This window comes from Sebastes umbrosus, chromosome 13 (assembly GCF_015220745.1).
Source record: "Sebastes umbrosus isolate fSebUmb1 chromosome 13, fSebUmb1.pri, whole genome shotgun sequence".
Taxonomy (NCBI): Eukaryota; Metazoa; Chordata; class Actinopteri; order Perciformes; family Sebastidae; genus Sebastes; species Sebastes umbrosus.
This window is the reverse complement of record NC_051281.1, coordinates 21,169,902-21,184,842: the sequence shown is the minus strand read 5'-3', so window position 1 is coordinate 21,184,842 and position 14,941 is coordinate 21,169,902. Positions and strand designations below refer to the sequence as shown.

Here is a 14,941-nt window from a genome sequence, read left to right as displayed (position 1 = left end):
TTAAACAGGCACGACTCTGGGGACCGAGCAGGGAACCATTATTGGCCTCATTTAGGCTCCATTGCCATCACAATGGCTCCGCGAGACAATAGGATAGACTCTGTCATGGATACCAAGGCGTAAATGCACATTCCAGCTGAAAACCGCTCAGGCCAGCATTTCCTGTCTTCAGGGATCTTTGTTTTAAGAAACCCTTGTCAGTTTGAGAGGATGGACCGCAGTGCCTCTCCACACATCACTAATGTAGGCACATCCAGCACATTTCACAGCCGCAGGCTAGATAGGAGAGGAAATATAGCGAATGCATGGGCTTTTTTCCATGCTATATTCTTTCCACGGCACCTTTCACTTTTTCATCACCGGCATAGTTTTTTTGTGCAGTCTGCAACATATGGCAATGTGTTTCTACTGTAAACAGCGGCTGCTGATCCCTCATCAGGGAACTGTGCTCCTCTATAGCAGCTGTATATCTGTCAGGCGAAGCCAATCACAGTCCTCTTTTCTCTTTCTAGGATTGAAAGGTTTCAGGAAAGCTTCTGCAATTCCAGCTATCGTTTATGCTAGACAGCAGCACATTGTATCGTGACCAAACTAAACTGATGAAGGAGAAAGATCCACTTCTGGGTAGCGTCACAGGAGTCCCAGAACCACACGTTTCCCCTCAGGCTTCAAATTTGTTTCTATATATGTATTCATGAAGAAACAATAACTCAAATTTGGAAACTGTCTGTTACACTGACGTTATCCTGGAACAAATCTCTGAGTCCGGGAACTGCTACGAGAAGGAAAGCAATGTGGTGCACCAGAGCACGTGCAGGAGGGAATATACGCACCCACAGTTTAAACCAAAAGAACATTTTAGACACAAATTGAGAAGTTTCCTCTTTAAGATCATCGGAGTTGGATGCATTTCATCTCACGTTGTCACTCGCTGCAGAAAACAACAGTTGCACATTTAGAAAACTGTGTTGGCATTACACTGAACGCTTGGATGCCCTCTAATAGCAGCTGTCAATATCAGACTGCAATTTGGCAAATGAAGGGCATTATGTTCTACGCCTGATATAATAAGAATCTATTTAAACCTATCAATAACCATTTGGTGTTTTTTTTATTTACTCAAGTTGATGAGACGATACAATTTAGCAAATGTACAACAATACCCGGCTCGGTTGCTTGGATACATGATTCACTACAAAACGGGCAGCTTGTTTTATGGCAATGCCTGACCATAGTCCTCCCACATGTGTTTTAGAAAAGAGATGGGGAGAGAGATATGAATGTACATCGTGTGTGTGTATGTGTATATATCTCTTATTTGCATGTGGAGTATACTTCTACTAAATGATAATAATATTAGGGATATTAATAAGAAAACATATGTATATATCATCTTCCTTATATGGCACAATATTAACAGAGTTCTTTATGTAGTGATGTTTTCAAAGGTTTCAAGGCCACTTAGGCTACATTCACACTGCAGACAAAAACGACCGAAATCAGATTTTCATGCACATGTATGACTCACATGTGGGTCAGTTCAGGACTGTGACCAGTTCAAACTGGAATCTGGCCACAATTAAAAAATAATGTGAACAGTCACACACAACAACAAAAAACAGGTCTACATATGAACTACATATCTGAATTGAGCACTATAAGGCTTTCTGTGTGAACGTAGCCTTCGTGTGCGGAGCATGTCTTGGTTTTGACTTGTGTTCCACTTAATTAATCCAATTTTGTTGTGACTTAAACCAGTATACTCACAAATGCAGAAGACTGTACGGGTTGTATTTGAAGACTGGTCGATTACATGCAGAGCAGGTGCATCTTATCCAAACCGAAGCTACATCTCAGACTGGTCCATTACCCACTTGATGTCCTAGTTTGTATTACCCACTACATTGTTAGACATTTTATTGTACTTTAACAATACCCTTTTATTGCCCTATTAATACTCCTTTTACAGTAACTTTGCTTTAACTATGTTTTATAGTAATAAAGCCTTACTGTAAATGTGCTTTACAATAAAACAGTGTTACTGTAGTTGTGTTTTATGGCATAATTATTATATTGTGAACTTTCGTACACATCGCACAGTAAACAGTCAGCACTATCATCGGTTGTAAATTATAAAAATATATGTATCTGTATTCTAGCACACAAGAAAAGAATAATACAGTTTAACCTTAGCAGAGTTCACCTATAATTCACTATTCAAATTAATAAATACAAATATGTTTACCTGCCTCTTAAACTACACGGATAAGAGTATATTATTAATAAGGCTGTCAAAGTTAATACAATAATAGTTGATAAGAGTATTAAATACTTGAAAAATCGCCATTTAAAGTACATTTTAAACAGATAAAAAATGTGAGATTAATTTGCTATTAATCGCAATTAACTATGGAAAATCATGTGATTAATCGCGATTAAATATTTTAATTGATTGACAGCCCTACTAAATAAAAATATGCTTACCTGCCTCTTCAATTAGAAGGATAAAAGTGTATAATTATTATTATTATACTCTAAGGATGCCTGGAGAGTAAGAACAGACTGGAAGAAGTCATCTGTATGCAGAAGAACAAGATAAAGTAAAAATTAATTTTACAAAGATTTAGGTTTAGATACGTTTCGTAAGAATGATATAAAATATAAATCTAAAAAACTAGTTTTTAAAACGCCACAACAACAAAAGCACAATATACTGTACATATGAAGTGTGTGTGCTTGACAGTATTTTCAGTCTATCGGTGTGTTAGTGGTGGTTGGGCTGCTCCCAGTGGGGTGTGTACACTAAATGGGTGAGGAGAGTGTTGGCCCCTGCTCTCCATCAAAGGCAGCATTGACTGGAAGCATGAGAGTGTCTCTGCAGCCAGTCATCCTTGGACAGCTGACAATGGGCCCGGGCACGGGGGAATATAGCTGAAAGCAATCAACAGCCACTGGAGGAAAAAATGCTTCACTGCTGGTGGAATTTGTCTGAACTCAACTCGCAACAACCCACAGCTCTGCTCTTGACCGATCATGTGCAAATGCCTTTAGTTTCCCTCCGAGCTCTTTTAATTAATTATGCACACGGCGTTGCATTTTATGCGCTCGAACGTGCTCTTTACAGTAAGTGCATGTACAGTATCTGTGTGTCCGGGGCTAGAGAAAACAGCGGGGGCTCGGATTGGCTCAGAGTCGCGCGGTAATTAATCTCACTCAGTGAAGAGGTGCATGTTGGGACTGAGGCCGGGCATAGCTCGCCGCACCTTGCTCGTTAACTCGAACCACCTATGGCCAGCCTCTGAAGATTAACGAGGGCTGGCCATGGTCAAAAGCGGTCAAATGCGTTTTAACGAATGCTCACTCAGCCTACCACCAGGCTTATTTTTTATTCTGAGGCAGTGATTCACATTACTGCTGCAGAATAATACTCATGGGACCTGACTCACACTGTGACACATCTGGCAAACAGCAGAGCAAACACACACACACACACACACACACACGCCACATGGCACAGACGAAGAAACAGGTAGACAGTACAGTAAGCATAGTTGCAGTGTGCTGTGCCATTTACTAGCAATCCCAGCATGAATCTCTTTGACACAGTGACACACAGAAACACCTCTGACTCACTCACTTGTTGTGTGCGTCTGTGCTTACACTACTCGTCTTTGTTTCTGGCCGCTCCGCACTTCGGTGTCGCATTTGATGTTGGCATCGCTAAAACTACAGATGGAGAGAGAGAACAACAGCGAATGTGAGAGCGAGTTTGCATCTGCACACAAACTTACTTTCACTTTTGAATCTTTCTGAATTTTCCCCTTTAATTGCTGCGTTTGACTCCAGAGCTGTACCGGCTCCTCAATATATTATCAGTCATTTTATGTCTCTCACCGCTTTAAAGGTTACTCTGTACAGTCAGTGGCTGCTCAGGCAGATAAATAATACAGCGTTCCTAGAATGGAGGATGGTATACAGTACATATACTGTGTATATATAATGTAATGATATAATGATGTAATGTTGTATTGGATCATGTAAAGATCCGAATGTAGTTGAAGAGTATTTTTCCACCTTCTGCCAAATTTTCATTTAGTATTCAGCAGTTATTACTCATGAAATATTGATCAAAAACCACTACTGGTCTTGTAATGTGTGTGTGTGTGAGAGATAGTTTGTATGGTAAGCAAGGTGATTTATTACGATTATTTTGTAAATTTATTCTTTTTTTCTTTTTTGGACCCGCCACCACCTCCCCTCTTCAGAGGACTAAATTTACTTTGCTTTGATTTTTTTCCCAAATTAATAGCCAATGAAGGAAAAGAAAAGTGATAATACTAATAATTAAAAAAAAAAAAAAAGCCAATAATCTGGCCACCTAAACGACATATAAACAAATAAACAGACAACAACAACGACAAAAAAACGTTAAAGAATAGACATGGACGCATATGTAAACAGACAAATATCAACAATGACAGAAAACAACAAGATGTCAAACATAGAACAGAGACAAAGAAAATAAAGCCCATTTTCTTTCCCCAAAAAAAAAGTTAATTTAATTTTAAGGAAGCTATCATAGTATAAAGAACACCAGAAATACACCATTTAGAACAGGCAAAAATAACACATTTACACTACATGGTTTTTCCCTCAAACTGCATGGTATTAGCATAAACCGAGCATGTCTGTAAAGGGGAGACTCGTGGGTACCCATAGAACCCATTTTCATTCACATATCTTGAGGTCAGAGGTCAAGGGATCCCTTTGAAAATGGCCATGCCAGTTTTTCCTCGCCAAAATGTTGCCTAATTTTGGAGCGTTATTTAGCCTCCTTTGCAACAAGCTACTATGACATGGTTGGTACCAATGAATTCCTTAGGTTTGTTTAGTTTCACATGATGCCAGTGCTATATCCACTCTAGCTTTAAAACTGAGCTCGCTACAACCTCCGAAAGATCAAATAGCGGCAGGTTTTTAAGTGGTAAATTAAAAATCAATACAGTGAATGAGTAAGTCAGTTTATTCAGTTCTTAAGAAAAATGCAGCTCTACATGCAGTAATCCAGTTCATGATGTAATACAGTAAAAACACTAGATGGCACAGTGTATATTTTTAATGAAACATCATGACTCCAAGGAAACAGTGAGATGTTTCCGATGAATCCTTTTCAGATGCACATTTTCACTGTCGGCATTTCTGGTCCCGTCGGGCCACAGAGCCACGTCTAGTCAATGCTATGAAGATGTACTTTACCTAAAACCACAGCGCAGCGCTGCCTTCAAATTGGATTAAATCCCTAAATCACATGATCAATCATCCACAGCATGCTGTGCCAAGATGGCGGAGGTTTCCTTCTCTGTCTTAAGATGGAACTGCATGCTATAGCAACAGTAATAGAGCTGGAGATTAAAAGTGTTTGTGGTTTTAGGTTCTGCTTGTTATTTGTGAATGTGTATGTGTATGTGTGTGTAGAGAGATTAGAATATGTGAGTAACGTACACAGCCACAGTGCCCAGACATGCACCATATGCACACAGCAGAGGGAGTGTGCTACTGTAGCAGAAAATAGCGTGAGGTGATAATTGAATTTGGGAAACATAAAGGGGAGATAGGAGGAGATACAGCTATCCTGGGAGATACAGTCCCATAACAATGGCAGGAGACAGTAAATTCCTCTGCTACTTTGTCGGGGCGAGTCAGCAGGCAGTGCCGGGCCGTGCCCCTCATTTTCTGGTAAAAAAGCAGCAGGCAAACGGCATGTGTGCTACTGTGTGTGATGATGTGTGCATGCTTCATGCATCGCTGAAGCGTGGATATCATGCCATGCCTCTGTGTGTGCCTCCTCAAACACACCTGCTCCTGACGCCTCAGAGAAAACAGCTTGGCCGTATTTAACCGACGAGCAACGCCAGAATGTCGTATTACAAGAAGTTATATCTGTACTTCTTCCTACTTCTGTGCAATACTTCAAAAAAAAAAAACGTATTCTCACCAAAACATTTTTGTGTTTAAATTTTGCTTTTTTGCAAAGATGGTTTCAATGAATAATGGCAGCTCAGCGTTATTGTCTTTTTTTCCCCATGTTGACCTGGAAACAATAGAGCTCGTAGGTTGTATTCAGATACTTTCAAACAAGATAATTTAAAGTTAAAATAATTAAAATAAACTCAATAGATCCTTCCTACCTGACCTTGTGGGGGAAATTAACATTACAGACGATATTTAAACTTAGTGTTTGCTCCCTTTGTGCTCGACAAAATGATGGAAGAACTTTCGAGTGTGGAGTGATACAAGTTTTGAAATCAGAAAAATGGCTTCACTCTCCACTTAGTCTTCTTAATAGCTATATAATATCTTTTACAGGAAATCTGCTGCTTTACCGAGTCTACCGACTGATGTTTAATTGGGGTGGAAAAAAAAATCGATTCACCTACAGTATGTATCGCATTTTTTTTTTTTACCATTTTGAAATACATTTTTTGATGCCAGAATTTATATATTTGCTTCATTTGAGTCTATGCGGAGGTAGATGGAAGTTACCGCTTTTATTGTGTAGTCTGAGTAATGTTACGTCATATCCGTTCCGTATCCGTCAACCAAAAAAACAGCAGCCAATCGCATCGAGCTGAAACAAAAAAGTAGAAAACAGCAGAGGGTCCACGTGGATACGACCTGCACCCTCACATTTTAAATCCAAAGTGGTAAACACTACACATACAGCAAAGTATGGAAACACTTTGGGTTTCACACATTGCAGGAAAAGCAGAGCTAGACATGATGGCTAAAGCTGCATGCTAACTCTGTCGTGGACAGGAGATGTCATCGCATTGCGGTAACGTGCAATCAAGCCAGCCGTCACTCGCATCTCCGTGGTCAAATCGGCCGATGCTAAAACTGTAGAGCACCCATATACTGACATTTATGTTAAATGCATTCAAATGGCCCCAATGGAGCTGACCATGGATGTATAAAGAGAACGGAGCTGACGGAAGAGCTAGCTACGGACTTGGTGAAATTAGTGAAAGGATAAACATGTGACTACGTCCGGTTTTCAAAATAAGGTGTTAACAAAGGGAACTATATTTAAAATACATATATGAAAATAAGATTGATTGGATTTTATTATCCAGAAGTATAAAACATTGCATGTCAGTTATAAACTAAAAAGAAAATACCACAAATTTTTGAGGGAAATGTCTTGCTGGAAAAAATTAATAAATAATTCCTGACAATGACTGATATATTTGACTTCAAGACATCTCTGACTACATACATGCTGATAATCAAACATTTTTACTGTATTAATTTAGATATTTTCCAAAGTAAAAGTCCTTAGAAGTGTATGATTCAACTTTTTCCCATGGTCTAGTGTTAAAAAAGTTAACAAAAATCGCAAAACAGATTGCAATATCGAATCACAATACTTGTAGAATCGCAATACTTAAAATTGAATCGGGCGATAGGTGTATCGTCCCGGTCCTAATGTTTAACGTGTGTTGATGCGGTCTTCAACGAGCAGTCCGTTCTGGAGAGCCACTTTGTTTTCTTAGAAGTCGCTTTTTTTGAGTGCTTTTGTGCAGCAGTTTCAACTTATTTGTGGCGAGAATGGAGGGGGAGTGGAGAGGGAGGAGAGGTGAGGGGAGGGGAGGACGAGGTGCGTTGGCTGTTTTCTGGGGGGTCGTGCGAGGCGCACAATGCCCCTCTCTGTGTGTGAGGGTGGCAGGCTGGTGATGTCATGGCTGGCAGGACCCAAAGCCCACTGAGCTTGTGAAGGCGTGACATGATTGGGACACAGAGGAGTGTCGCTGGCATTGTTCTATTGAATCAGGCTGTGACGGGGGGGCAGCTCCCCATCCTGCAGCTAAAGAAACACAACCTGCCAATCATTCAGTCATGTTAAGTAAATCAACTTGTATCTGCAGCTTGGAATGAAGGGAGCTTTTTTTTTTGGCATTATTGGACAGCTTACAGTGTAGATATAGACAGGAAATCAGGTATAGGGAGACATGCAACAAAGGTCAAAATCAAACTGGGGATGTTGCTGTTATACAGTGTGGTGCTCGTCTTAACTGCCATCCAAAATGATCTTAATTTAAATGGTGTGATTATATTGATGATTTTTTTTCGTGCAAATCTTTATAACAGATCAAACCACAAGTAACAAACTCAAATTATTTTAACTATCATTAATTAGAACAATGCTTTAACGCTGAACACTAAGTTAAAGCAGCAGTAGGCAGAATGTTTTTGGCATCATTGGGCAAAAACATTTCACAATAACCTTTCAGCATATTGTAATTCAAGTGTTCTGAGAGAAAACTAGACTTCTGCTCCTCCTCATGGCTCTGTTTTCAGGCATTAATAAATCTAGCCTGTGACGGGTGACTTTGGCCAATCACAGGTCATTTCAGAGAGAGAGCGTTCCTATTGGCTTTTCATTCAACGGAGGCAACTGTCAATCATTCGCAAACTCCGATCAAGTGGTCAAACTAGGGAGCGCTGATCATATATGAATCAATATTCTGTTACTATATGCTACATGCTAAAGCCTGTTTTTGTATACTGCTGTGTGATTTAAATACTTGAATAATGAAAAGTACGGAGTATTTTCTCATTTAATTAAGAACTTTAGTGCAAAATGAACTGTACTACGGTTAAGGAGAAAAAAAAAGAGCAGGTAAAATGATTGTGCACGAGTGTTTTTCAGTACGTAGCAACTAAATATCATGCAGCCACAATGGTGATATCATCTGTTTCCCTTTTTGTTTCTCTCTCTTCTGCTTGTGTGTGATTATAGTCTCAATGAAATTGCCCCATGGTTCTTGACTTTTCAATTTTCTGCTCTTGTCATTGAGTATTTGGTAGCTGCAAGTCCCTGCATTATGCTTGTCTTGTTACATTTCTGGGACGGTATTGCAGCAATGGCCACTGAATGTGTTTTAAAGAGGGATATCATGGTCATTCAGATTAAGGTCTCTTATCTGAATTGAATTGGAATCTGAGCTGACCTTAAGGATTTGGGCCTTTTGAGAGCGTTTCTGATTGGTGATTTGTGTGTGCACATATAGCCATAAACTGACCGCCTCAGTTACAAACACACAATTAGAACCAACCGGCTTATCGGCAAGTGTTTTTAAAGGCCTTTTAGCCGAACAAAGAGGAGCCAATCCTTCAGCTGTGGCATTTGCCAGAATGTTATTGGCAGAGCGGTGTTTATCGACTGAACGTTGTTTCCTAGTAGAATGTGATGGAGGGGGAGAGAAAGGCTTCTTTTCAGAGCGGGCCTTGCGTGTATCGTGTAAACACACACTGAGAGAGGCTCCTTTCATTAGCTATGCTAATCTGGAGTGCACGTGACTCGCCGCAGACTCCAGGGTCCCTCCTGGCTCTGGCTCTCTGTGCCGTTAGTTTCTGTCTCCAAAGGCCAGGGCCCTCATCTTGTCCTTCTCTGGTTCATTGGGTTAATTTGCTGTGTGTTGTGTTCTCCTTTTCTTATAGTTAGACTGACAGGAACACAGATCAGGCTGTTGGTGAATCTGCTCTTCTTCTCCAATCACTTTATTCTATTTGGTTGTCTGGTACCTCTGACACATACAACTACCCAGACTGGCAGCTTTAGATTGAGGGCTCTCTCTCTGATAATGCCACTTCTGTCACGTTTTGTTTCTCTTTTGCGGTCCATGCTTACAATGAAACAGGGCAATGACTCTCTACCCAACTTAAAGGGAAATTCAACATTTTGAATGATATGCTTATATGCTTGCTTGCCAAGAGTTAGTTGAGAGGATACCACACACATATCCGTATTGTAAATTAGGGATGTCAGGGTGAGGATTTGCCCACCGGTTAATAACGGCTACAGGAATGAGTCCGAAAACCCGGGAATGAGTTAGCATTTTAGCACTTCCGGTTCCCTTGTATGGAACTCAATGGGTTTCTTGAATGTTTTTTGAGTTAACTGCCTGAAATAAGGTCTGTGGTTAACACAAACTGAAGAGATTTTACCGTTTTGTTGTAAGACATAAAATACATCAATAAATACACTACTCGTGAATTTTATGTGTCTTAGAAAAGGCGGTTGCTAACAAGTGGCTAAATGAAACTACCAAACGTCATCACTCCGACTCGTCCGCCTTTACAGCCTCGTTGTGTATACTCACGCTCATGCGCCCGTGGTGTAGTTCATTTATAGCCTAACGTTAGCTTTTTACTTCTGCCGATTGCATTTTCACTTAAAAAATCTTAAAAGTGGTGTTCATTTGTGAAGTATCGGCCGATACCGAGTACCGATCCGATACCAGTGTTTAATTAATTAAATTAAAGTTGTATGCCTCACTGTGTGGAAGTGACTGGACTCATTCTTTTATGTGTAAGGCAAAATCAGGCTTGACTTGCATATTGCTTTCCTAACAAATATATACATAGATATACATTTACTGAAGTTTCATTTATTATTAAAATAATAAATCGTACGCCAGCAACTTGGTAAAAAACAATCTTCAAAATTAACAGGAATTACATTTCAGCTGTAAACCTTTTTAATGCAGCAACAAATTGGTCAAAACTTAAACACTAAATTCCAGTATTAAATGTGTATATTAGATGGTATATAAAGAATTGAATTGAATAGATCGGCTCGAGTCAATATCAGTCTGATATCCGAGCCGGTATCGGTATCAGTGCATCCCTAATCAATCTTGTCATCTAACTCTCTGCAAGAAAACGACTAAGGGTGTTTATTTCCCAAAATGTCGACCTTTACTAACATCATAAACTTTTAGTAATTTCACTTTCTAATGTCGTCGTGTGTGTCTTCTTTTGCCTGTAAAGCTTCTGTTACAGTGAGATGATGGTTGACTTTGAAGGGTATTGCCGTCGGCTAGCACTGTAAGCTAATAAACTGTTACTTTGATGAGTGTATTCTTTTTTTATTTAACATCACATTTATACAGCAGCAGCGGCTCCATTTCAGGAGCTGGCTATTAGAGGGTAATTACTACATGTTAGATTATGTCATTTACTCAGAGAAGATGAGGAGAGGAGAAGGAGTCACCTCCATCAATTAATGTGATATATGAGTCGATAAGGGATATATGGGGGAGATATTTGCCGCATCTCTGCGAGTCACACGGTGAGGTTTTAAATTCCCTTCAAGGTCTCCCCTATTTTTAATGAAGCTGGCGACTTAAAGTGGTGTTCCTTACACATGTAATTATTTCTTTATTGATTCGTCAGCGTCTTAGGGAATGGTTTCTCATGAGATATATCCCCGCTATGATAACCCGTCTCCATTGCAATCATGAGAGGAAATCATTACAAGAAAGATCCCCCAGGGGAATGTGCAAAATGTTGATGTGAGTGTCCAAGTGTGTGTCTGAGTGTGTGTGTGTGTGTGTGTGTGGGCGTGCAAATGTTTCTATAATAGTGTGTGTGTGCGTACTTGCTGTAGTGTTTGGGCTGTTACAGAACATCCCTCCACACTGACACTTACTCTTGTCTAGTAGCAACAAGGAGGTGCTTGATCTCATGTACAAGAAGTGACTGATCACGCTCCTTCTCTTTCTCTCTCTCCTGCCATCCCTCCTTCTCCCGTGCCCATGTCTCTTCTCCTTCAGGCTGTGAGGACGGGGGGAAGATGAGACCTCCCAGCCCTCTGCTGATCCTGCTGTACGTCACGCTGTCCGAGAGTGTGAAGGTGGTCTCTAAGAGAGGCTCAGGTATGGAAAACTCCTCCTTTCTTGTATGTCGAAAGCATAGACTGTATGTATAGATGGACGACGCGTCTCCACTTCCTCCCATTGTACAAAAAGTGAAGCCAAAATATCCCGGTATACGGGAGCTGCCACCTTGAGATTTTGATGTAATTTGGAGCCAGAGTCTGCGCAGTAGTGATCGGAAGGCTGTAGCCGCTGTATCGAGGCCCCGCCCATACACTCTGCGGCTGCACAAGTACCTCACTCGGAGCAGCTGTCAATCACAGCTGTTAATCATGACGTCTCACCCCCTTTTTATAGCATCAAATAACTGATTAAAACCAAACTTATCAGAAAAATGAACACTTGAAGTTACATTAGCGTGATAAGAACTACCTAAAATGACAGAAACCATCTTTTGGGAAAAATGTATTTGACTTTGTAGTTTGGCCCATGTCCCATTTGCTAACATGGAGGGGGCGGGATTTATGACCTATACTGCAACCAGCCACCAGGGGGTGATCAAGATGTTTTGGCTTCGCTTTTGGGGAGCTGTCATGTTGTCCATCTTTATATACAGTCTGGTGTCTGAAACCTTTGCATGCAACCCCCTGTATGTTAATATGTTTCAATGGCTGTTTTTTTTATGTATTTGTGTGAGTGAGTGCTTTTCACGCAGACACAACACTAACCATCAATGGCTGGCGCTGCCATTGTAATTTGGAGGCTTCTGGAAAATTTCACAGACATAAATGAATCATTTTTGTGCTGCTCTTTTTATGAACTTCTGTCTACACTAAATTTAAAGTCTAGACATTAAATCACAATGATTGTCACTGTTGGATTGTGTTTAGCTGGTGAAACAATCGTTAATTATTGTTTATTGCTGTCATAGTGCCTCATGGCTAACTAAACAGCTTGATTCTACTAGAAAATAATGCGAAAAATGCGTGTTTGTGTGTGTGTTGCATGCTTCAAAAAGATGATAGGCAGGTAATTGCAAGGGATGATGCTTCCCATTTCTGTGTGAAAGGATTCGCACAAGAAAGTGGCAGCACTGTTGAGCAATTTAGATATAAGTGCAGCTTTTTTGCCTGCGTCTTGAAGAGGTGAAGAGCATGTGAATTAATGAAAAGATATACACTGTACTTCTTAAAATTAGCTAGGCCTCCCCTCAATCTAGAGAGATTGACAGCTACCAAATGATCCAATTGCTCAGTGACTGGGTCACCAAGGGTTATTGCGAAACTCATTTTGGCTCTAAATGCCAGCAAATTGAGCATCAATTGTGAACAAACGCAAAGGTCAGATGAGAAAATGGAGAGCAAAAAGATTGAAGGTAGAAGCTTTTCATGACAGGAATACATATAGGGATCCAGGTAGTCAGTTAAAACACTGTGAAGACAAGCTGCCATTACAGAGAAAAAGTAGGCTTTTCGTCCATTACAATCCATTTCTTATGTATTCAGTATTCACATACTAGTTTAATACTAGTAGTTGATTTGTCTGTCTTTGGCATGTAAGATAGTACTTTTCTTTCCCTGAAGTCCATTAGATGCACTCAGGAAAGTGCATGTTTGTGTGTGTGTGTGTGTGTGTGTGTGTGTGCGCTTGTGACACGCTGGGTTTTGTGTCCCTGGTGTGTTTGTACTGCAGACATGAGTGGGCATGTCTGAAGATTTAAGGAGTGACCTTTAGATAAAGGTTTTATATTGAAGGAAGCACACCCACTAGACAGACATGAACACAAAGAGCAAAAGGGCAACTTATCAATGAATAATGTGCTTCTACCCACAAAGAAGATGGTCAGTGACAAAATACAGACACACTTGCCTATACACCTACTAAACAGAGAAAAAAAACACCCAGGAATCAAACTTTAAAATGTACTGTGACATATTCACAGGGGCTAGTTGGTAAAGTGCTGTAGCTGTACTGTAGCTAAAGTACTGTGTCACGATTGTACATCATTTCACTCAATGAAGAAAAAAGCTCTTCAAGCTAGCAGATTTTCTGTCAGTCGGTTAGCTTGGTCACTAACGGTACAATAAGTTCATACAGTTTATTTAAAAGACGTTTTTGACTCCTGTCTCATAACGGTCTGCAAACCATTCCTCTTTTGTAAAGCAGTATATACTGTTGACTCTTGAGGTTGAAGGGGACCTATTATGCTTATTTTCAGGTACATACATGTACACTTGGACATGCTTTAATGTGAAGAAAAAAAAACGCCCACTCCGTTGCGATTGGTCAACCCAACCAAACTCTTCGGACTCCACTCCAGCTCCACTCTAACCAGCTTAGTTTTATTGCGTGCCAAACTAGCCGCTAGGCAGGTATTATGCAAATGCTTTACTTGGTGACATCACCACATCACTTACTACTTACTATATAACACACTAAAGGAAAGGGGGGAAAAGCACAAAAGCATAATAGGTCCTCTTTAAATAAAACTGGATGGTGCAATATAGCTAACGTTCCCTTAAAAGATCAGCATAGTCAAGACTGCTTGCTGTTGGTCGATGGGGGGAATTTGCGTGACAAAGTACAAGTTTAGCTATCGACCTCCAGCTGCTGATAAAAGACTGGATAAGTACACCAGAGTACTTGTATGTTGTAAATCTATGTTGTTAAATCTCCCAAGTGTCAGGACAGGTACAATATTTAACTAAAGTTATTGTCCTTAAAAGACTATATATAGGTGCTTTATGTTGCACTGTAATTGTTCAAGACAATAATCATAGCTGTAATTAGCACAAATTAAAGGTTGAGGTCATGTCAGTAAAATCCGCCTATTAGCCTGATCAGGCCCTTAAGACTGCTTAAACAGATCAATGAATTATATATTATAATTGATTCAGCGATTTTGTACTCTGAAAATCTATTGCACAATTATTATCCAACTAAGTTACAGTATATGACGGCTTTGGTCATTTAACTGTCATAACGAGCTTTCTCTCTTATAGTTATAGAATACAGTAACAAAATAAGAGACTCATTTCATGGAATTTAACTAGATTTCAGTTCAACTATCGAGCTGTCCTTAATAGGTAATTGACTGCTTGTGTGCACGCGTGAGTACCTGTGTGGCTGTTCGCTCTGGTCCGTGGAGGATTTCCATATAGATCAGATACAGGACAGCCCATCAGATCAATCAAGTGGGCCCTCTGGGTCCTCAAAATATCGATAGCAGTAAAGTCAATATGACCCCCCCAACGGAGGGGTCAAAGGTGATGCAGTGTCAC

The 14,941-nt window shown here is 40.2% G+C and overlaps 1 protein-coding gene across 2 annotated transcripts in view; it reads left to right on the top strand.

Moving 5' to 3' along the window:
• il1rapl1a (interleukin 1 receptor accessory protein-like 1a) overlaps positions 1–14,941 on the top strand; it is a 204,018-nt gene that overhangs the window by 19,020 nt on the left and 170,057 nt on the right. For both annotated transcript variants that reach the window (XM_037789517.1, XM_037789518.1), the window contains exon 2: positions 11,619–11,720. In XM_037789517.1, the coding sequence (XP_037645445.1) occupies positions 11,639–11,720 (82 nt within the window). In that variant the 5' untranslated portion in view covers positions 11,619–11,638. The remainder of the gene's footprint in view (positions 1–11,618; positions 11,721–14,941) is intronic.